At 35.6% G+C, this 24,937-nt stretch overlaps 1 protein-coding gene across 1 annotated transcript in view; it reads left to right on the forward strand.

Annotated features, from left to right (window-relative positions):
• The window catches only part of PPFIA2 (PTPRF interacting protein alpha 2), a 467,265-nt gene that overhangs the window by 401,822 nt on the left and 40,506 nt on the right, over positions 1-24,937 (forward strand). The window contains exon 21 of the mRNA XM_053658775.1: positions 8,124-8,217. Within this exon, the coding sequence (XP_053514750.1) occupies positions 8,124-8,217 (94 nt within the window). The remainder of the gene's footprint in view (positions 1-8,123; positions 8,218-24,937) is intronic.

Raw genomic sequence — 24,937 nt, forward strand, 5'->3', positions numbered from 1 at the left:
AGAATGTACTTGTGGAGTTCTGGCCAAGATGAAGGAGTAGATAAAAATGCTTCACTTCCTCACACAACCAAAAGACATATGACAACCAATTTAAAAACAATAAACAACCAGAACTGCCAGAAAACCAAACTGCATGGAATTCTGACAACCAAGGAGTTAAAGAAAGAGTCACCTAGACCAGTAGGAGGGGCAAAGCTGGGAGATGGGCAACAGAGCAGAGAGGATGCACAGCAAGGGGGCAGACAGCATGGGCGAATTGGGCCTGACTAAACAGGAAACTAAAAACTCAAAACTAGCTGTAAGATACCGTGGGGGTTGTGACAGTGGGAGAAGTTTCAAGAGTCACAGGAAAATTTATTGGAAAGTGGGCCTAGAGTGGGACAAGCAAGTGGCATTGTTCCCTCTCTGATCCCTCTCCCACAGACAGCATCATAATGCAGCAAAGAGGGTTGGCCTGCCCCGTGAATACCTAAGGCTCTGCCCCTTACAACATAACAGGTGCTCAGAGGGAAAGAAATATGGCCCAAATGAAAGAACAGATCAAAACTCCAGAAAAAGAGCTAAGCTATGAGAAGATAGACAACCTATCCTATGCAGAGTTCAAAACACTGGTAATCAGAAATACCACAGAACTGATTGAGCTGGGTCACAAAATGAAGGAAGAAATTAAAGCTACCCAAAGTGAAATAAAGCAAAATATGCAGGGAACCAACAGAGAAGGGAAGGAAACCAGTACTCAAAACAACAATTTGGAACAAAAGGAAAAAATAAACATCCAACCTAAACAGAATGAAGAAACAATTTTAAAAAAATGAGGAGAGGCTTAGGAACCTATGGGACAACTTTAAGCAATATAACATCAGAATCATAGAGGTGTCAGAAGGTGAAGAAAAAGAGCAAGAAATTGAAAACTTGTTTGAACAAATAATAAAGGAAAACCTCACCAATATGGTGAAGGAAATAGACTTCCAGGAAGTCCAGGAAGCCCAAAGAGTCACACAAAGAAATTAGATGCAAGGAGGAATATACCAAGGCACATCATAATTAAGTTACTCAAGATTAAAGATAAAGAGAGAATCTTAAAAGCAGCAAGAGGAAAGGAGATAGTTACCTACAAAGGAGTTCCTATAAGAGTATCAGCTGATTTCTCAAAAGAAACTTTACAGGCAAGAAGGGGCTGGAAAGAACTATTCTAAAAGGCAAGGACATACATCCAAGATTAATTACTCTACCCAGCAAAGCTAGCATTTAGAATGGGAGGGCAGATAAAGTGCTTCCCAGATAAAGTAAACTTAAGGAGTTCATCATCACCATGCCCATATTATATGAAACATTAAAGAGACTTACCTAAGAAACAGAAGAACAAAAACTATGAATAGTAAAATGGTAACAAACTCAAATCTATCAACAACTGAATCTAAAAAATAAAAACAAAATCTAAGCAAACAACTAGAACAGAAACAGAACCAGTGAAATGGGAGATCACATGGAGGGTTTTCAGTGTGGAGGGGGAGGGATAGAATGGGGGCAGGTTCAGGGAATAAGAAGCATATATGGTAGGCAGAACATGTATGGGGGGGATGTTAAGAATAATAAAAGAAACAGAGAAACCAAAGAACTTATATGTACGACCTGTGGACATGAACTAAGGGGGAAGGGAATGCTGGTGGATGGGGAGGCACAGGGTGGTGGAGGGAGATAGAGGAGAAAAAAACGGAAAAAATATAGCATAATCAATAAAATATACTTAAGACATATTCTAAAAATCCTATATTAAATGCATGAGGCTGATGATATAGCTTTTTAAAGGAATACTGTAGTACAACTTCTAAATATCCTCTAAAAAAAGAATGTATTTGTATTTTTAAATCACAGAATTTTAGACTTAGACAATATCTAAAAATAGCATAGTGGCCTACATTCGGTGCTGTAAGAAAACAGATGTGAGTTGAATGATGATCAAGGTAAAGCAGCTGCTTGCAGATGCTTGGTAGGAGCGTCGGTCTGGGTTCCCAGCCCTCATTTCCTGGTCTCGTGCTCCAGACAATACACTCCGGGAACTCTTTCAATCAAAAATGCCTCATTGCAGGATGGAGGGGAATGAAGGGGGGAAATAGAACAACTGTAATGGCATAATTAGTAAAATATATTAAAAAAAATAAATTTAAAAAATGCCTCATTGAGCTCCTAGTCCCCGTAGAACAAGTCTGGTCACTTAACAAAATTTAAAATGTGATTATTTTACCAAGCTTATAACTTTTTTAGGATATTACACATAAATGCATAAAAATTAAATAAATTCAAGGCAATATTAAAAATCACAGAATACAGTATAAATTTTCTTATGCAGGATACAGATATAAGTAAGGAGTTCAGTTTTTTATTTGAACTAGTATTTTTTTTCTCCCTGGATACATTTGATTCTACAAGGAATATCTAAGTGCACTTTTCCTACAGAATTGAAGAGGTAGGTGTAAAGCGAGAGTTTCAAACAGGACTTATGCCCGAGAACTGAAGCCACATGAAAGAACAAACTGGCAAGGAGAATGTGATGGAAAGGAACTTGGGTCTTTTCCTTGGTTAGTTAGAAAGTGGGTTATTGGCTGGCATCAGAAATGTGAAACCAAACTGTCAAGCAAAGGAAATGATCAGAACTCAGGCAAGTTAGCTGACTGTGGAGAGACTGGAAATTCAGAGCTCAGAGGCTGCAGCTTGAAGCAGAGATAAGTACATAAAGTGAAATGATTGAAGTTCCAGGGTCAAGTATCGAAGTAGAAGTTAGAAGTTAAAGGAATCAAGTTCCATGCTAGGAGGCAGTTTCCCTACCACTTACACAAGTGGTGATAGAGTGTGGAGGAAAGGTAGAGATGTTAAAAAAATGTGCTGCCTCTGGGGGAATCATCTGCCCCAGATGGTTTTAATGTTAATTCGTTTACTACCTGGGAAACACCAGCTCTCCCAGGTCTTCAGAGAGCCCTGATAATAACAACTATAAAAAATAAAAAACAGAACACACATGACCAGCCGAGCTGATGTTAACAGTGAATGGTGAGGAGAAAGAAAAGATGGCATTGACAGGTTTTGCAAGAGAGGAAACCAAAATCAAAAACAAAAAGATCTTCAAGAATGGAGAATTGAACAAATAGAACCACATACAGCAAAGCTCTGAAAAGATAATAGAAAGAAGAAAATATATTAATTTTGAACAGGCAGAATCCCCAATTAAATACATGTAAAGTGGATACATTATTGACTTTTTAAAAAATATTTTACTTATTTCTTTTCAGAGAGAGGAGAAGGGAAGGAGAGAGGGAGAGAAATATCAATGTGTGGTTGCCTCTCATGTGTCCCCCAGTGGGAACTGGCCTGCAACCTAGGCATGTGCCCTGACTGGTAATCAAACCAGGATCCTCTGCTTCACAGGCCCTCCCTCAATCCACCGAGCTACACCAGCCAGGGCATATTATTGATTGTTTAAAGAGCTACTTTTACAAATTTCCTTTTAATACACCTGAGAAGCAATGCATTTCGAAGAGATTTCTTGCCTACTAAACTGCATATCCCTTAGTTTATGGTCATCTGACAAATGTATTATAACTCTCTGAGCTCATTGACCTACTATATAATGAGTATAAAAAAGAAAACAATTGCATCATGCCAAAAACAGAATCAGCATTGCACCAGCACTATTTACCAAGTGCCATTCTACACATAAAACTTGGATGGCTATGCTGGCTTCTCCCCCACCCCCAAATTAGGTTTTTCCTAGATTCTATGGAACTAACAGATATATAAATTCCACAAAGTATCAATTAAAGATGACTCATTCTCTTCAGGGCTAAAGAGCCTTTCTTTGGAAAAAGCAGTATTCAGCTTCAGTTATGAGTGCATTGTTTTACACACTCTTTGTGGGCCAGGCACTGCCCAGGTGCATCCTCCAGAGAGCTAACAGACCAGAAACAATTAAGGAGACAGTTTTGAATTCAAGCGTAAATATAGAATGAGTGGTTTGAAATAATACTAAAGAGAAGTCGGATAAAAGAGTGATGAAGCTACTGGCCAGCAGCAGTTTCAGTCACAGTCCCTCTGGAGTTAGAGGTGTTCTTTTTTTATACAATAGCAGGGACTTCTGCTAGAAAAATTGAAAGGCAGAGACCTTCAAATGCAGATTTGTGCCAGAGATTTCTTCACACCTGTATGTCAAGGGCCACAGGAAAGAAATTTTGAATAGAGTCTAAAACCCAGGCAATATTGAGATATTTGCTCTCATAATCCAAGTGGACAAATATCTTCAACCAGTACCAGCTATAGATTCAGTCATAAGAGGGTCTCTCCTTGAATTCCTCAACCTGGATCCTAGGGGGCCTCACACTTTGCAGCAGCTTTATTGAAATTCTCCAAGAGCTTTCCTCTAGTGCCTGAGAGAGGCTGAGGCTGGAATTGCCATCAGGGAAGGGCATCCTCAGCAAAAAATAGGTAGACCTGTGTGGGTCCAGTTGCTGGAAGCACTGAAATTTGCTGTTACATTTCAGAGCCTGGGACCAGCCAGGGAGGCAGTATCATCTAATCTAACTAAACCATATGGACCTGTTTCTACCCATCAGGGTGCTCCCTTATTCTCTACTCCATGTCCTGCTGAGCTCAGAGACTTTCACCTATGGGGTTGTTCTGGACCAATGGCCTGTGCCTGGTTCCAGAAGAGTAGTCTAACAACTGAACCATTCACTTCTGCTGGCCAGAATGATATTGTGTAAGATTGGACCACTGGATTGTTGCCCCACTGATTTGAGGTTACCATGTTTATATAGAAAAAGGACTGGAAAAAATACTGAATTGGGTCACACTTTGGGAGTGGTCTTTATCACTTCCAAATCCCCAAAGTCCTTATAAAAGTATACTTGAAGATAAATAGACCAGAGAACTTTGAGGACAAGAATTTTGGCTTGGGACTTAGTATGTGCAACTGCCACGGGGCTATGGACAAGGCGACATGTAATTTATTATCTGAGCGTCCACTGAATCATAAGACTCAAGCCCTTTATGCCTAAGTTCCTTTTTCCATGAGATGGATGGAATTAATGCTGTTCTCTCCCAGTGAATCTCCTGAGGAGTCACCCACAAGCCAGTGTTTCTCATCAGGGGCACTCCTGACATTTTCAGAAAGACAAGGTATTCTCTACCCATTGAGGACGTTTAGAATCCTTATCCCCTGCTTAACGTATATTAGTTTCACTTTGTAGTCATTGCGACATCTAAAAATGTAGTGACCTCTTTCCATCAACATAAGTAAATATTTGCACTCTCTCCCTGAGGGACTGATGCTATCTCCAGTGTAAGAGACACTTGTATATAGCCCTGCCAACAGAAATATAATGCAAGCCACAAATGTGAGTCACATTTTTTATTTTTCTAATAACCACATTAAGAAAAGTGAGATAAGTGAGATGAATTTTAATAATATATTTTATTTAAACCAATATATAAAAAGTTTATCATTTGAACATGTAATGAGATAAAATTATTATCTATTGTGTATATATATGCATATATATATTTGTACTGAGTTTTCAAAATATTGTGCATATTTTATACTACTGTATTTCCTTTGGACTAACCACAATTCAGGTGCTCAATAGCCACACATGAATAGTGAATAAAGTATCAGCATAGATGAATAGATATTCCTAAAGTCCACACAGCCATAGGAGCTTGCTGATACCTGGACAAAATGAAGCAGACTCACCTTACAAGTTAGCTAGCTGATCAGGCATGTGGAAAGATAAACTTGGGATCTGCGGGGCAGCTGGATCAGTTCTATGAAAGAATGTTCTTTTCATCTAGAAATAGTTTAATTGGGCTAAAAAATGAATGTATTTATACTTTTGACCCTGCTTAAGGGTATATTCCTATATATGTTACATAAAAATAATTTTACCTACTCTATTAAAGTGTCACTTTCTATTGGCATTTTCAAACTGGATGCATCCACAATCTCTATTAAATTCTTCGTTCAAAGGATATTGATTTTGAAGTATTTATAGTATTTTCAAGCTCCTCATGCTTTCTATTTTTATAATTTTATTTATAAAAAGCAAATTCAAATGCTTGTTTTTTCTGGGTCTAGTTTTGACTTATAAAATTCTTCTAGAGCATTTGTTGCTTCTCTTCCAGAGTTTTTATTTAAAATTTTTTTTTTCTGTAATTGAAATCTTTGACTCTTGATCAAATTTGCATCAAAATTTAGTTGTTACTGTTTGTTCTGAAGAATAAAAAGTCTAATCCAACCACATGCTGGCTGAAAATATCTCACTGTTTTGAATGGGTTCGTCTCATCCATCTCCATGGCCCTCCTCAGCTGTATGGCTGAAAAATTTCATAGCTTTAAAATGAATCAGTCACTTCCATTTATATTTAAAGAGTACAATTTTATTATTAATTGCAGATTGTGAACAATAATTTATAGATATACAGTAAGGCAAGTGTACCAATGAGAGAAATAAAATGAAAATATTCACTCATGGTACATAGTGGAAAAATCCCATATTTAAAAATGATCCCCAAGGGTGATTTAGTTAACTATTGGATGACTTTCCTAATGATACCAATAATAAAAACCTTTTATAATAAAAAAACTTTAGGTATTAATTACATGTGCATAATTGAATAAAATAAATTTTGATCCCCAAACTATGAATTCCTGCATAAGATCTAGATAGCCATCAATGTGTTTTTAGTCAAATAGAACTTTCTTACAGCTTATAAGAATAACTTGTTACATTAATGACCCAAAATTAATAGCATTGAGTATTATAAATTATTTGCTAAAATAAATTATGAAAAACAGTACCAACAAAATTTGTTCCTGGTCAAGTCCTACAAATATTAAGTCAAGAAATACCTATTTTAATGACAGAGAATAAAAGTTGTCTTTAAGAGTTCTTATTTACTGATATATTGGTATAATTTCTTATGTAGTCTTTGTAAGCATTAATATTAACTTAAATATTTGTATCTGATCTTGAGCTAAATTGGAGCTTAAATCCACTTTCATTTTATGTATACGGAATGATATATAAATGATGTATATATATATATATATATATTTCATACTATACATGGTATAATAATACCTTAATCTGCTTCAATATAATGAGCATATTTCATGTTCTTACGATACCAAAGAGAAAACAGAGCCCAGAATTAAGTTCTCATTTTTTAGCTATAACAAATATATATGAATTAATCTATGTACAGGGATTCTGCATTAAATAATTACACTAGAAAATGTGTGATTCTGTGTTTGATGCTTAACATATTTCTTTCTCTTTTCACTCCAAGGAGATATACATTATATTATGTATGTATATAATATATACATTACACACACACACACACACACACACACACACACATACCAAATAGATTCCAAAGCCAATAAAATTGCCACTAAACCCAATAATTTTTGACTTACTGGTAAAAACAGTTTTTACAAAGGTCTTTTTCAAAACAGACTTAGAATTTTTTGAAGGTATTATAATGAAATTAACAAAACAAAACCTGCAAGAACATAGAAAATTCTGGACGTTAGGTGTATACTGGACATAGGGGTCATGCAGGGGAGTAAGTGTTCCATAAGCTACACATGGAATGACTCTAGAAGTCAGGAAATGCCTCTCCATTCTCTCAGCATGGAATTGAAGATATTCACACATTGGATTATCAATTATCCCATTATAGATATAATATTTAAAATTTTTTGAAATGTTGGAAAACCTCAATACAACACAGATATTGGCTCTTATGTTTCATTGGAAAAATAGTAAGAGAGACCCAAGACTTGCAAACTGTAGACTCACGTGTTTGTCAGTGCACGGGCCACATGCATTACACTGCTACCGGGTGCCACTGTCTAGTCCAAGAGTAGGTCATTTTTCACAATCTCAGTGTATGTTTGTGTGTGTGCCCATGACATTTTATGCATGTTGGTTTGGAAATATAAAGGCAATGAAAAAATAAAGTGGAGAAATATGATACTAACTCATTGCTCAAATAAGTGTATAAGAATTTTGTTTCAGACCTGACACAATGTATTGGAGCTAATGCGGACAGTTACTTCCCCACAGGAGGCTTCATGGAGACGGAAGCCGCCGCTCAGGAGTCCCTGGGTTTAGGCAAACTTGGAACTCAAGCTGAGAAGGACAGAAGACTGAAGAAAAAGTAGGTTTGCAGATTTTTTCCTCCTTTTCCTAACTTTAATTTATACTTTGTCATCACTTGTGGGGAATTTAGAAAGAGACTAGTTAGAAAGAAACCAACAGACAGAAGCATATATTGCCCTGGAATTCCTTAAAACTATTCAGTGATCACGTTTCCTGATTCTAATAGGCTGCAGTTTGAAATGAGTATAGTTCACCTAGAGTAGAAATGAAGTTTCTCTAAATATACTCATGTTATTTCAAAACACAAACATATTTAATATATTTGAATGTAGGCCTACAAATATCTATTTGATGTTAAATTTGGTAATGAATCGCTATGATAAAATGAGAGAATAAACTATTCCTCTTTGTGTTTCTTCTTATGACAAGTACCCCTTCTTAAAGTGAGGTTTTTCAAAGCAGAGCATTCCTCTGAGTGATTGAAGTGAATTTATTTTAGACTCATAGCAGATTGTTTTACATCTGTCAGGAAACTGATAGTGAATCTTTTCATTCACATATAATATGGAACATTTACATGACTTGCAAAATTGGCAAATTTTGATTCTCAGCAGCAATTGGAAAGCAAGTGAATCCATAAATAACTTTTTTTGAATACATAGTAACATTTTTAGTGGTGAAATAGCACGTTTATAACATGTCCTTAAAAAACCAATGGATTTCTCTTATTCCAGAATCTGGTGGCTGGTAACACCTTTTCCTCTCTCTCAAATGTTCTTGGCTGTAGTCATGAAGTAAATTGATTAGTCTGAATGTTATAACTATGAGAGCATCTCTCTTACAGTAATGATATTTTGCCATCTGACTTGCATTGCAATTGTGTACTAATAAGGAGAAAATATTACTTATAAGTTGCAGAGCAATTCACTCACCCAATTGTTTCGTTTATTTGCCACTTATAAAAATTAGGTATTTACCCAAATTCAGAAGACACATACTGTGCAGAAAATAGAAATAACACTGGATAATTATTTTTTAAATACAGTGAAATGTTTTTAGTAATTATCAGTCAAAATGCATATTTAAATATTACTGTAATATGCTTGAAATCTCTTAATTTCATTTATTCCTATCAAAGATTGTTTTATTCAATGTTGTGGTTATTTATTGAGAAAATATTTAAATCTTCTCCTTTGATAGATTTATTAAAAATTTATTTCACAGCTAAAATATTTTCAATTTTAGACAATGAAAATTACTTTATGTCTCAAGTAGTAAGAATAGTCAAAGCCAAGCCTGGCTAATGGACTGTGTTTATTTCTCTTAATAGTTAATTTTTATTTTTTCCACAATGAAATATTTACATATACAGTGGTACCTCAGTACTTGTGATTAATATATTCTGGCGCTCATGACAAGTGCCAAAACCAATGAGTAACAGTGAAGGATTTTCTCTTGTGGGTCAGTGTCGTGACTCATACAAGTTCTAGCAAGTGCAATGTCCCAAGCAAGTGCCTCAAGTGCTGAAACATTTTCTCTCATCAAAATGTGACGAGTTCTGAAACTGACGAGTACTGAGGTATGTCTGTGATGGCGATGTGACCAGCTTCCGCATTGCATACACGGCTGATATTGAGGCACTGCATCACCATAGTTCATTGGTTGTTTACGGTGCCCAGTTAAATGTCCTTTGACAGCTACTAAAGTTAAACATCCCAATTATACAATGATTTTTAAAACAAAACATTTAAAGTTTAGCTGTTATTAACTTTACATGAGGTTGGATTGATTTGATATCAATTTTATGGAATTATTTTTCAAATCCTAAGCACCCTCACAGTCAGAAGCCAATTTTAATTCTGGATATAATTTGAAAATCTTACTACGCTTGACTTTTGAGTTTTATTTTGCAATATGTTCTGGCAAAATATGATTTTAAAATGTATCAGATAGAATAATTTCCATTTACTATAAGAAAATGTTAAGAACATTCTTTAATATAATAAAAGCTAACATTTCTCAATACATTAGTAGTATTTGGGTTCAAGTGAATCCAACAAAGTTAGTTAATAGAAGAAGAGTCTTTTCTTCTTTATTGTCTATCCTGTAGCCAAAGCCCCATGAGCATAGACGTGTAACCAGGATTTGTGAGAATGGACAGATAGTGCTAGCACTCCCTCAGGGCTCGGGTGACACTTCCTTGGGGCTTCTGGGTTACTAAGTGTGAAGTGTCTTCACATAATGACTTTTGTCAGATAGACAAGATAAATCATTTTCAAATTATAGAGTTTCTAAGTATATTAAATGTTTATTATTAATTATTATGCAACCTCGGCCACTTATTCTTATGTTTTCTAAACTATTTAAATTATTAGTTAGGTATATGGACAAAAAGGGGTTTTCCTAAAACTGGATTCCCAAATTAGAAAAACTTACCAGACACAGAAAGAGCTGGATAGTCACAGGCTCCCAAGATGCAGACGTGTAAGCCCCACCTCTCCTTAAAAATAGCGTCAACGACATTATTACTCCATAACAATGTTACTCTGGAATCAAGGACCATAATCCCACAAGGAAGGAAATGAAAATTTTATGTCTGTAGTGTCTTAGCCTGAAGAAGAAGTTTTGAAATATCAGTGTTACATGTGTTTGTACTAATGTCTCACCAGACTTCCCTCCTTCTTTTTTTCTCCTGGACTATATTTAACTTCCCATTACCTATATCACCTCTCCAGAAATGTGATGATAGGGTGTTTGGCAAACTCACAAAATACTTACAGATCTGAAAATATATTTTACATCTAAAATGACTTGATAATTGCCGAGTATAAAACTATTGGTTTAAAATAGTTTTCTCTCAAAACTTTGAGAGTACTACCCTTCCTGCTTCCAGTCATGTCTACCGTCAGTGATTGTCATTCTTTCATGTGAGACAGGGAGGGTTTAACATCTCTTTCTTCCTCGCTCTGAAAGTCTAAGATTTTTCTTTGTATCTTTGGGCTTCATAAATGTTAGGTGTGTTTCCAGTCAGTGTTTTAATGTTTCATTTTTCTACTTTATACTTTTCATCTGAAGATTTTTTAGACTGAACTGTCTTATGTATTGACCGAAAGGACTTTTATTTTTACACTCAACTTTGTTTCCAAGAAGCTAATTTTTATAGCTACTATGGTATTAAATATGAAGCTGTCTGTTTTAGGAGCATTACATTTGTCTAACACTGGTGACAGTCCTTGACAGGCAGTGCACATATTAAAATTCATGACTACCCAGTAAGTGGTTACTTATCTCCAGGAATATAAATTCTGAAATTTTGAAATAAATTCTTGTTTGCTAATATTTTCCTCCTGCATTTTTAACACTGTATAATTTTTTACTAAGATATAGATTCATGCTAAAAATCTGTATCTTGAGATGAATTAAACTATATATAATACAAATCTTAATATATTGACAAATTTATCATTTTTTATTTTAATTGTAATATGAGTAATATATTTTATATGTTTTATTTGTTATGTTCTCCTGAATGGATATTGCTGCTAAATGAAAATGGATTTTATATTTGAAATCAATTTTTCAACATCATTAAAATGAAATTAACATTCCAACTCAGCTACCAGCATCCTCCTCTGGAGGAGAGTTTTACCCATGGAGCAGGGCAGTCACAGTTCATCACTAGAAATGAATCTTTATGTCAGAACTTCAAAGACATAAAAATGAAGCTCTGTAGATTTCATTAATTTATTTCCATTGCAATCCTGAGGGCCTCCTTCAGTGCGTAATCTGTAATGTGTTTTAAAACTCTGCATTTTTAATCTTTAGCATTTGGAAGGTTCAGAGATTGCCTATCTCCAAGCAAAATAAATGTCACAGAAAATATACCTCATTAAAATATCACATAAATTCTACAACAGTTATTCATTTAATAAATATTTAATAAGGGCCTACATGCCAAGTTAAATTTAAAAACAAGTTGTATTTCAGAGGTTAACTTGTAAGAGACATATGTTAGAAGCTTTAAATACATTTTCCCACCTAAGTAATGCTGTATATATGGGAAGTGAATGCCTTTGCTTCCCCCACAAATACCTATTTTGTAAGCATGCTGAAGCAACTAAGTCTTGCTAGATTAAGCGAAAGGGAGAATTCACTGGTAGCATATTAGAGATCTCAGAGGTTGCAGAGAAGCAGAGCCAGGACAACTTCAAAATTTCAATAGTAACAAATGATGAAATATTTCTCTAAAGTGTCAGTAACTCATGTTTTCTATTCACATTTGCAAATTTCCAGGTGAAAGCATCTGGTTGGCCTAATGTAAAAAAGATATTTGAACTCGGATCAATTAGTTATAGTCAAGAGTTCATTTAGTTACAGACATGGCTATAAGGCAACACTCCTGACCAACAGATTTGAAAGGATCAAATAGTGTAGAATATTTCAGAACCAAAACACAAGGTACTCAACACTCCTCTCTCAGAAAATGTGTCCCAGGGTCCTGCATGGGGCTCTGGAAGTGCGAATTCTCTGCCTGCACTGAGCTAGAGTTCTGTCACCTTGATCATGGATAGTCCTGCCTAGCCCCAACCATGGGCAATTGTAAGACTTCCCTGCACCTAAAAAATAATGATATCCAAACACTAAAGGCCAAGATGCATTGCAATTTATGAGGAAAAATAAAGCTAAGGAAAACCAAAGTGCTCTCTCTATATGTTCGATCTATTTGGAGGAAGGAAGGAAAGAACATGCAAGGAATAGTTTTGCTGTTTTGAACCCACAGTACAATATTAATACAGAGTGCGTAGAACAGAAGCCCTAAAAAGTATTGATATTTTTTGTCCATGGAAAATGTAAAATATGGACTAGTAATAGGATTCTAAAACTCAGGGTAGTTACATACACTACAAGAAAGACCTCCTTTTCTAAATAAATTTATATTGTTTGTCATGGTTGGTATTAGAGAAGCAGACATGAAGACAAATATTGCACTTAAGTATTTCAGGGACATTTTTCCTTCTCTAAGCCACTCACCTTTGAACAGAATGAGAAGTGTCACGGCCTACAGCTACCTAATATTCTTACTTAAAATACGTTCTGCAGGTTAAAGACTAGTCACCTCACTGTTAGTTTCATTAGTGAGGTATAAATATAAGTGTACACACTCATTAGATGATCACCAAGAGTAAATGGAGTTCCTCAACAATAAGCTGTGCCCTTAAATTTTTAAAACATTTTCTAGACATGCAGATGAAGAAAAAAATGCTGTAGAAATATCATATATTGAGTTCAGCAATGTATCTCATATACTTCTTAAAAGATACTTCTGTTGGAAGGAGACTAACACAATGCATTTATTTGTACCCGATGGGACCAATGTAATCAAAAGGGCTGAAGAAAGGAGTGGGTGATGATGACTGAATGAAATGGAAGGCGGCCAGCTCAGTACTTTTACAGATGATTAAAATAATAACAGGTTTGTTAAAGCAAGAAGCCAGGAGGCATGGTTAGATTTTTAGATAAATACTTTTGGTTAAGGAAGAGCTTTATAGAGAGATCCAAATCTAATAGGGTGAAATTCAATAAAGGCATTTTTATAATTCTGCATCCAACTTTATTACTATATATAATTTGTATATAGGAGGATATGGATAGGTATAATTTAACTTTAGTGCCTAAGAAAAACGTTTCTGCAAAAAGGGAAAATTAGCAAAGTCTGACAAATAAGTTAATGATTTTCAATATCCATAAAAGCAATTTTTAAGGCCAAATTTCTATGCACTGACCAGCATATAGCTGGATATTATGTTAATTTCTGGGAAATAAGCTTGAAGCAGGTATATTTAAAGCAGCATATATTCAGAGGATCATGACCTGTATTACAAATGACACAAAACCATTTCTTCAAGGAGTGTTAGAAATAATTAGGGCTCTGTGGCGTGTAGACAACAAAGGTCCACATGCTGCCAAGGAAAAGGGCAATCAGATGTGCTCTTTATGGCTGTGATAAGAGCTTGGACCAAAAGCAGAGGTTGTTACAAATAAATTTGATCCATGTCTAATTGAGAACTGTTAGTGATCACAGATCTGAGAAGAAAAACTTGACCACCTGGAAAGAGAATTGTTTCTCATGATTCTTTTCAATACAGCCCTTTCAAGCATATGTATGTGGTAAGGTCGTGATATAGGAAATTCAAATCTCAGCTGTGAGACTGTATTACATGCTCTTTAAATTATTTCTGCCCTGGGATTCTATGATTCTCTGTATAGCTTGAGGACCGGGCCCAGGAGAACCTCTGCCTTTTTAAGCACTTGCAGTGCTGGCATGTTGTAGGTGCTCATAATATATTTTCTGGAAAACTGAATGCATAATTAGGACAGGGAAAGAACTCTGGGGTGAAGAAGAAAACCTAAGAAAATGGAACAAGAACTAGTGCAGTGACCTCTCCCCAGAAGACCAAACCAGAAACCTGAGTTTCATCTTTGCCCTTATTCTCCCTTTTTCTTCTTCTTCAAGGCACCTTTGTGTACTACTATCACTTCCACATGCCATTGCTATCACTTTCATGTAAAGTCACCATCACCTCCCTATACGATCCCTATCACTTCCATATACTATCATTATCACCTCCTTATGCCACCCTCATCATCTCTGTGTTCTATCACTCTCACTGCCATACTCTACTTCCTCTATACACTACCTCTCTCACCTGTGTATACCTGTCACCTTTGTATACCATCACTCCACATACTAGCTCTTGAAAAATCTCTCAAGTGTGTTGAGTTTCTTCTTTCTTTTTTCAGACCATTATACTAAAACAATCTTCATACTTTCAGTCTTGCCTTCTTATAGTCCACCCTTCACACTTCAGCTAAAGAGATCTACCTAAATCACATTCTGGTACCTACATGAAATCCCTCAGTCATTCGCTAGCAGCCCTAGGATATGTTCCAAATGCCTTTAGATGGCCTAAAATTCCTACATTATCTGGTCCCTATTCACCTCACCAGCTCTGTTCCTCTATTTCTCATCATACACATTATGGTCTAAATATATTTCATACCTATTCATTGTTCATGATTACTCCTATATCCTAGTGTGCCTGTATTTAGTTCCATTTTCCTGCTCGTTCTCTGTATAGTAATGATAGTAATCTACTGATATGTAATAAATATTTAATAACCACCTTGAGCAGTTATGATATGCTAGCAGCTGTGCTACACATTTTGTGTTGTTATAATTTTTAATTTTCACAAAGCCTTTGAAGTAGAAACTGCTGTTTCCTTCCACACATGAGGAAACATAGCTTTCCAGGCACTGGGGCATACAGAAGTTCAGGTTCCCTTAGTCCAGATCATGTCTGAATTATTTAGGGTTCCAGTGCAGGGGCACAGTATGTAGCCCAATCTCTCAGCTGCACCTTGAAGGCCCTACATAATTTTAAATGGTCTATGCAGGAAATTAAAAAAAAAAAACTCATTCTCTTCATATTCTGAAAAAAAGTAGCATATATTTTCCTCCAAAGAATAGTTTTCTACCCATTCCTTCCTTCAAAATGAGCAACAAATATATTAAAACCAAGTATCTTTTTTGTGACTGAAAGGGGTAAGTAATTTCAAAGCACAAGATGTAGCCATGTTCTGAAATTGACTTTTTCTGATATAATTAGCCCTACATAACATTTCAAAGTTTGATATAACAATGGTCATGATCACTAGTAAGTAAGCAATATAAAAATTACAATGTGTGCTAAAATCAAACACTATTTATTCCATTAAAACTCACCGAGTTAGTGTCTAATAAAAAAAGATGATTTAGTTCCTTTTCTAAAAAGAAAAACATATCACTAATTAAGGTACATTTTTATATAGTGCTGACATCTTAGTCTAGAAAGAATTCTCCATATTTGCTTCCACAAATATAGAGTGTTGCATTAGCTTGTATTTTTTCACATTTTTTATTATTGTTCAAGTACAGTTGTCTCCATTTTCCCCCCTCCACTAGCCGCCCCCCCCAGCCATCCTCACTTGTGTCATGTTTGTTATCAGACCATGAAGATTTGGTTTATTTCCACAGTCATTTAAAATTAGCCATTCATGAAGCAAGTTCTCCTCTGTGTCCCCACATTTCTAAGAAGGACAGTGACCATCCGTATCCTATTGCTGGGGTTTTACTTTAAAAAATAGTCTTCACCAAAAGACATTTCTTTCAAACTATATATGTGTGTGTGTGTGTGTGTGTGTATTTTATGCATATGTATATACAAACATACAACTAAATGTGTTTCTTTCAGAATCTGCATGATCAAAACCTTAAATTTGGGCTTGATTAAGTTTGCTAGGCAAGTGAATAACAAAGTTCTTAGAAGAAGAAAATTCTTAACCTCTTTTAAAAATGTCTTCAAAAGCTTTTTGAAATGAATATTAACTATAAAGAAAAGTTATTTTTTAATTAGTATCATGATGAAGCATACTTACAAGTTTTGAGACATTCGTTTTCATTTATAAGGATTGGTAAAAATGTGGTTGACTGTATATTTGTATCTGTATCACTTTATCTATAAAGCAATTCCCGCAATTACCCTGGGGAGCTCTTACATCCACGTGGCTCACCCCATCACAGCCTGACCTTTAAGTTTCAGAGCTTCCTCATTTTCCGTATCGTTCCCTCCTCTCCAACTCAGACGCCTCCCATAGTCATATTCTGAACTTTGTCATCACTGCCAAGTCATTCCGGTCCAAAATTACTGACTTATGCATGTTGTTCCTTCCTAACAGGAGTCCTCTCCTCATCAATTTCTTTCACTATCATATTTTTAAAAGTTACTATCCTTTTTCACTACAGAAGCCCTTTTTCTGTCCTCTCTTCCTTTTTACTTTAGATTCCATGTCCATAATGTCAACACAATCAAAAATTCCTAAATTCCTTTACCCACTTTTCTTTGCTCATACCCAAGTGTCACAACCACAGCCACCAATGAATTTTCATTCTCCATGTCTATGTTTGGGCACCTCTGTGCAGTAGAGAAAATTACAGTAGGCAAATTAGCACCTGCTTCATTTGAAATGTCAACACTGCCCAGTAATCTCAATATTTTCCTCTCACCAATCTTTCTTCTCTCTGCAACCTTTGTTAGAGAACTCCACTGTCCTCAAACCTGCGCCATCTGCAGATGAGCTCACACTGTACCATAGAGGGAGAGAATGAAGAAGACAACTGAGTACTCTCAGTTATTTGCTAACACACACTAACACTTGCCCCCATCCTGCCTTTTTATTATTACAGAGAACCAGGCTTTTGTCTTCTCACTTAAGACCATCCTTCTCATTTTCTCAGTTACGTTGTGCTGATTTCCCACTTGCTCCTATATTTCAGATTCTGCTCCCTTTTGTGTTATGACCATCACCATTTAAACATTGTCAAGTTTATCCTATTAAAAGAAAGTCTGTGTTCATCCCACTTTTCCACTCCAATTACTACCCATCCACTTCTCAACCTGGTGCTAATAACCAATTGAAGAATATTTCTGAGTTATCAACTTGAACCTTCTAAAGCAAGAGGCAATTATAGTCTACACATAAAGTTCATTTAGTGAATTATTTTATGTGAGGTTTTATATCCATAGTTGACTACTTGGTAAATAAGTGAAGGCCCAGTCATTTCATAGGAGATCTAGAAGATTAAAATAAGACAACTGAAAACTTTAAGGCAATATGACATGTGTTAGTAGGTAATGTCTTCTTGTTGTGTCTGGATGTATGCTGATGTTTCCAAGGAAAATACTGTGTCAGTAACTTGATTTGATCTTATTCATTAGATGGTAACTTACCTTGATCTTCTCTATATGAATGAAAATTTGTTATTAGCCTATTACTTACAGTGGTCTTTAACTAAAGAACATTTATTCTTGACAGAATCTCTCTCACTACTATCATAACCTTGACAATTTGGAGAGGAGAGAAAAAGAATTATGAGGTTATATATGACTATAAATAACTGCTTGTAGGAAAGAATGTACTAAATTTTTATAATGTAAATGAAACAGTTTATCCAAACTAAAAAAATATATCATTGCATACATACATCTTTGATATGAATTTATATTACCACAAAATCTCCAAGTTACTTAGGGCTATAGCTTTTTTCTTTGTTGCAGAACATATTTTAGAACAGGGGTGTCAAACTCATTTTCACTGGGGGCCACATCAGCCTCACAGTTGCCTTCAAAGGGCCAAATGTAATTTTAGGACTGTACAAATGTAACTGCTCCTTAACTGGGGGTAAGGAGCTCGGTGCCGCCACCAGCTAGAAACAAGGTGCCAGGCCAGATAAAACAAGGTGGAGGGCTGGATTCGGCCCGCGGGCCTTGTGATTGCCACCTCTGCTTTAGAAAGTCATGAGCTGAAATACTTAATATTTTTAACTGAGATACCTGCTCAAAGAGGCTTTTAAATTAATTGATAATAGAGGAGAAGAAAGTTCATGAATTCTATGAGAGATCAGATAACTTACACAAACTGACAACAAACATATTAGAACTTTAAGCAATACTTTTTGAGTGATTCTTTTTTTGTGTGTTTTCTGTTTATTTTCATCATTTCTCATGTTTTATGTTTAAGGTGTTTTATTAGTGCAAGTTTCCTATTTTCAAAAAACTGTAAATGAAGACGTGAGGAATATTAACATTCTACTTTGTGCAGATTTAATTTGCTTGCTTTATTGGAGAGCTGTTCTTAGGTAACTGGTAGGCTGCAGAAGATAATTTTGTCCATAGTAATAACTGGCTAAATTCTTTTGGCAATTTTTATGTAAAGCTCAGAAATCACTTCTCAAAGCTCATGAAAAATTCCACAGGTTGTGTACATGACACCTGTATAATTTTGTTAACCAGTGTCACCCTGATAAATTCAGTAAAAAAGGAGAAAAGACAAAGTAGCCAGGGAGCAAGAAAGATGCTGTAAGGGCTTGTGGACACTGAAGAGTTACTATCATGGGTCCAGACTGTGTCTCAGGATGTGTTCAATATGTCAGTTCACATTCTTTCAGACCCACTCAGAGCTTCGGGAAGGAGTACAGGGAAAATAGAGATATCCAATGAGTCAGAAATGGTAGTATGTGAGCAAAAATGGAAATGTCCTTTCAATCATCCATGTCTTTAATTTCTCAGAATTGCCATTTCAGGAAATGAACATTTCTGCTAGAAAACAAAGAAGCCCTGAAATGTCACCATGTTTCAATGTTTTGAGCCATACAAGGGAGCAGGTTTTGTGTGTTTATGCACAGTGGCTTGTTATTTGTCCTAGAGAAAATGAGAGGACTTTCCTTGCCATTGCTAACAAGACTAGAGTCTAGATATTTCTGAATATAAGAAATGAATTCTCTATTGAATCTCAAAAAAAGATCACAGGTATGTTGACAGGAAAACCATCGTAATCACCTAGAAGCCATCTCTTTTTGGTCTTACTTTACGTAATGTTGCATGTATGATATAAAATATGCATTAAATTTCTTCAGACATTGTGATGCCAACTTGTATGGACAATTACGCTTTTGTTTATTTGAAGATTTAAAGAGCTTGCCATAGCTGTTCTGGTGCTATTGTCAAAGGATACGTATTTCCTTGTGATGCCTGCTTAATAAAATAATACAAGGTTTCTCTGAATGAATGCGGTTAGAGGAGGCATGTGCAGGGTGTTCCGTAGCCACATCCAGCTTTTCTTTATAATGATTCTGCCATAAAAAAAACTTAATGATTTGCCTTATGACTGAGATAGAAATTTCTGCTTCATATTTTGTTACATTGAATGTATTTTATGAGTTGTAGTGAAAGTTTTATTTTCCTAAGGTTTATTCTTTTATGCTTGCCTAGAAACTGTAAGATAATATTTCCATGGCTTTTTGTTCAATTATTTTTTCCATATTCTCCCGGTGCCTCTACTATATCAGGGAGCAAGTGGGCTCCTTCAATACCACATTTAAATCATTGTTGGTTTTGTGATGATTTCTGACAATGTTGGTGAACCAATCTTATTCATTATCATTCTTCATAGCAACATTCATAAAGGTCCATTCTCGTAACTGTTTCTAATGAAAAAGAATCAACTGGCACAAACTCAACACTTATCTTACCAGTTCAAATACAGGAAGAAGTAGTGTGACAAGGGAAGAAAAGTGACAGAATTTTTTTATACTTCCTCATGTTCTGAGTGTGGGCACATACATATTTACAGAAATAAATGTACTAATTATTATCATAGCACCTGATAGAATAATAAGTTTTTGGACCTGGAATGCACAAATTTCTTTCTGCCCCTAGTCAAATTGAGGAAATTCAAGATCAGAACCTGCTAGTAATTTTGACTGAATCATGTATGAGAACTAGATAAGATATTCTGATGCTCAAACCAGTACTTTCTTCCAGTTGCTGCCTCTCCAGAAGTCTACTGTACTTTTTCGTGAGCTATACCAGTAGGCGATTATAGCTGTACGTGAATCTACATGCCATTTATTAAGTTATTGGCTTCTATTTGTAGAATAACCTAGGAGTGCCACGAGGTAAAGCATGTTCTTGTTATTAACAAGGTGCCCGATTTCCTTCCGGGGTATACTAGAGGCCGGGAAAAATGTGGTCATGCATGTTTCAGAGTGACTCATTTTTAAGAGCCAGACTTACAGGTCAACTGTTAGAACTACCCTCAGCCTGATCATGGTTTTGGACGCAGTGAGTATGTGTGTCATGGTGAAAAACAATGAGACACCATATTTTTTCTCATATCTGACCTTTTGCACATCTGAAATAATGCTCTTGTTTTATTCCATGGCTTTCTTTGGATTGAAATGTATCCGTTAACATTTCTGTGCTTTTCTTTTCCATCTACCCTTGTCCATCTCATGAAAAGCACATCTGGGTAAGTTGAATCACAGTGGCTGCTGAACATGTTTATTTTCAGCACCATCCTCTTTTTTTTTCTCTTTAGTGTTTCTCTTTTCGGTTGTAACACAAGCTGCACTGCCTCTGACCTAAAACAAAAATCGTAGAGTGTATTTATTTCCACATCACAAAAGGAATCATTGGTTCAGAGAAATGTTTCTATTTGAATTACTTATGTGGCCTTCCAGGCACTTCTGGGTCTTTTTTCAGTTCTATTAGACACATGTCAGCAGACATTGCAGACATCATTTCCCCTGGCTGTCAAGGCATTCTCCAGGAGTCAGTGTGGCAGTCAGGGAGGCCTAAGTCACAGCTGCAGGCCTGCTGGGTGCTTCTGGCTGCGCTGCATGACTTAACCTGGTGCTTCGTGGTTTTGCACTGCCCCTGGAGTCAAGAGACAACTTTTTGTCAATGACTAGAACTGCACTTAGCTCAAGAGGGTAAAATGCTGGATCTTCCTCTGTAGAGCCTATACACTCAGATTCCAAAGTCATCTTTGGTTTTGGTTGAACCCTTTTGTTTTGTGTTTTTCCCATTATTTCCAGTACATGGATTAATTTTTTAAGATTTAAAAATGTGTACTATTCAGATTACAGCTTCAAATTTCAAATCTTGCCACACCCTTGTCCATGTTTATTGTAATTTTTTTTCTTTTTTGCCCACCTACTACTGGTCCCCACCAGAGCTATCAGCCTGCTCTCCATCTATGAGTCTCTCTATTTTGCTTGTTTGGTTTTTTTTTTGTTCATCAGAGTCCACATATAAGTGAAATCATATGGTACTTGTCTTTCTCTGTCTTATTTAACCTAGCCTAATTTTTATAAAATATTTCCATTGGTGTAAACTTTTGCATTGGTAACATGGTGAACTATTCAAAACACTTTAGATGGGGAGATATACTGCTCTTAAATTCAAAGCCAAACGTTGAGGGGTGGGAAATAAAATGGCTCCAGTGACAACTTGACCAGTGAAGCCTGGTTGGTTGTCGCCTCACAAAGTGAAAGTTCGCTGGTTCTACTCCCAGTTGGAACACTGCACCTGGTTTGTAGGTTTGGTTCCCAGTCAGTGTGTGTACAAGAGGCAACTGATCGATGTTTCTCTCTCACATCATGTTTCTTTCCCTCTCTTTTTCCTTTCCTCCCCGCCTCTAAAAATAAAATAAAATAAAATAATATAAAAAATTTTAAATGGCCCCAGTGAGATACAATTATCCAGGAAGCTATGGAGAGTGTCAGTAATTGACTCTATGGATGTTTATTTTCCCCACTATAATTTTGAATTATAGTTATACTGCTAACTATTTAACAATGCAATATTTCTTCCACTTAGGAAAGTTCATAATATTAATGGAAGCTCTAATAAGTGTCCTTAAAAATGCAAAGCAGGATCTGGGTGTAGTAGTGTTCCACACTGCTGGCTAATTGTAAGTTGTAAAACTTACATTTTTTAAATAATGAATATTATGACATTAGATTTTAAAGCTCTGTTTCCATATCATCACACAATGTTTGTCTTCTGCTTTTTAATTACTTTTAAGTTTCATGGGGAAAAGAATCCTAAAAAATAACACTTTATTTCTATATCTCTCTTGAATGAAATATTGAAAAAATCATAAATGCATAATGCACTGTCATTTATGAAGTCCAAGGAACCAATATAATTGCTTTAATTCTAAAATGCAATTTCTTGTTGTCTCACTTATGCTTCTGGAACTTAAATATTTTGAGCCTCAAGATCATTTTCATAGTACAACTGCTAAAAGGAAGCTTAGGTGGTTAAAATGACAGGAGAAGACAGAACAAACAGTGAAGATGTGCAAAAATTTGGGATGGAAAGAACATTAAATTAGATATCAGAAGACAAGAGTTTAAGCCTCAAATTTCCCGCTTGTTTGCTGGGTACCCTTGAGTAACTGACTTATATTCTCTGTACTTACTAACATTACTTTCCACTTCCCATCCTCATTTCAGTATGAGAAAATATGAATGACCTCAGAAGTATGAGAACTATAGACTTCAAATCTGAATTAAAGAATGCTCAAAATTAGGTGAAGTACTAACATAATCCAGTCTGAATGGTATGCAAATAACCTGAAAAATTAGCAATGTTCCTCAGTAAGTCCCCACTTTACTACCAAAAAGTGATTGGGGTGAACAGGCCACAGTGTCTTGTAAAACTGAAATTGTTTACTGAAACATAATGAAAGCCCCTCTAGTTTTCAAAACAACAGGAGTAATTGTATTGTTCCATCACAGTTGTGAAAGTGTGTTTATACCCTTTTAATGGTTTTGATTAAATTCATGATAAAGTGAGGAAAGAAATTATGTAAATCCCAAATCAAATTCACAAGTAAATTACATGTCTTGTCAGAGACTATGCTCTCTATTTCAAAGAGCTTGAGGAAAAAAGGTTTCAGTAGAAATGATCTTTGGTTTTAATATAAGAAAATCACTTCAGTTCTGAACAACCTATCATGTGTTCTTAGACTCTAAGTAAAACACCACTTAAATATGTGATGGGCTTTTACATGAGTTGCTTTGAAAATGTGCCATAATGGGATTCACAAATGCATACACTTGCCATACACAAAATCACAGTGTGCTGCACTTTCCAAATCAGGTCAAACATTAATGTTGGATTTGAAACTCTTAATGTTATGGAGCTAAATTGTATATTTAGGTAATCGATGTTCTGAAGCAACTGATTGGGATTTGTAATATATTTCTGTTTAGAATAATTATGTTAATTAAGATAATACATTTTTAGCTTGCAGATGTTAAAAGGAAAAGTGAAGTGCATAATCTTACTAAAGTTATATAATGAGAAGCTATGATTTAAATGCAACAAACAAAACATTTTTGAAGGGCCACAATGTTCAATGATTTTTCAAAAAATTGCAGTTACATTTTTGTTCAGAAAGAAAATAGAATTATTTGAGCACATTGGAATGTGAATTAACCAGAATTCTCATCACAAATCCCAAACCAGGTCAGACTTGTGGATCATGTGGTATGGGTACTATTCTGACAAAGTGGTTCCAAAAATGTACTACGAAAATGCATTATAGGATGCAATTTACTTAAACAAAAGTACCTGAATGTAAGCACTGGCTGACATGTCAGCATTCACAACTATTTACTGAACACCCCTTTTGTGCCTGACCTTGTTGTAGATGCTTCAAATTTACCTCTGAGCAGAATATATGAAGCATTGCTCCTCTTTGAACTTATGTTCTATTGGAAGATGACAGAGAGGAATAAATACCACTCTGTGTTAAATGATAAGATAAGAACAATAAAGCAAGGAATGGGGATAAGGAGTCTTTGGTGGAAGTTATGGGAGGGAGGGTAAGAGACATTCAGAAAGAAGGTGACATTTGAGTAAAGATTTAAAGTAGGTAAGGAACTAAGCCATGTGGAGATGGGGGACAAGAATTTAAGATAGGAAACAGCAGGCACAAAGTCCCTGAGGTAGAAAGAGGCCCAGGCTGTTTTCAAGTAATAGCAAGGAAACTGAGGTTGCTAGGTGACATGACACTTGAGTCAGAGATGAAAAAAAATGGGGTGGCTTTTAAGAGCTGCTTTGGCTTTTATTCTCAGTGATACAGTGATTAATTGAGAATTTATGGACAGAAAAGTTGTCATCTGGCTTAAGTTTCAACAGGATCACTCTAGCTTGTGTGGTGCATTTTTTTATTAGGGAACTAAGCAGAACTTCACAATTAAAATGTTCTGATTAAAAATAGCTTTTAAACAACTCATAATTCACTTGTGAAAATGACATGTGCTTTCTAGGTTCATAGTGTCTATTTACTTGCTTTTTTACTAAATATAGAAAAAATAGTTATAA

The sequence above is a fragment of the Artibeus jamaicensis genome, unplaced genomic scaffold (genome assembly GCF_021234435.1).
Source record: "Artibeus jamaicensis isolate MK-2021 breed Jamaican fruit bat unplaced genomic scaffold, CSHL_Jam_final scaffold_584, whole genome shotgun sequence".
Classification (NCBI taxonomy): domain Eukaryota; kingdom Metazoa; phylum Chordata; class Mammalia; order Chiroptera; family Phyllostomidae; genus Artibeus; species Artibeus jamaicensis.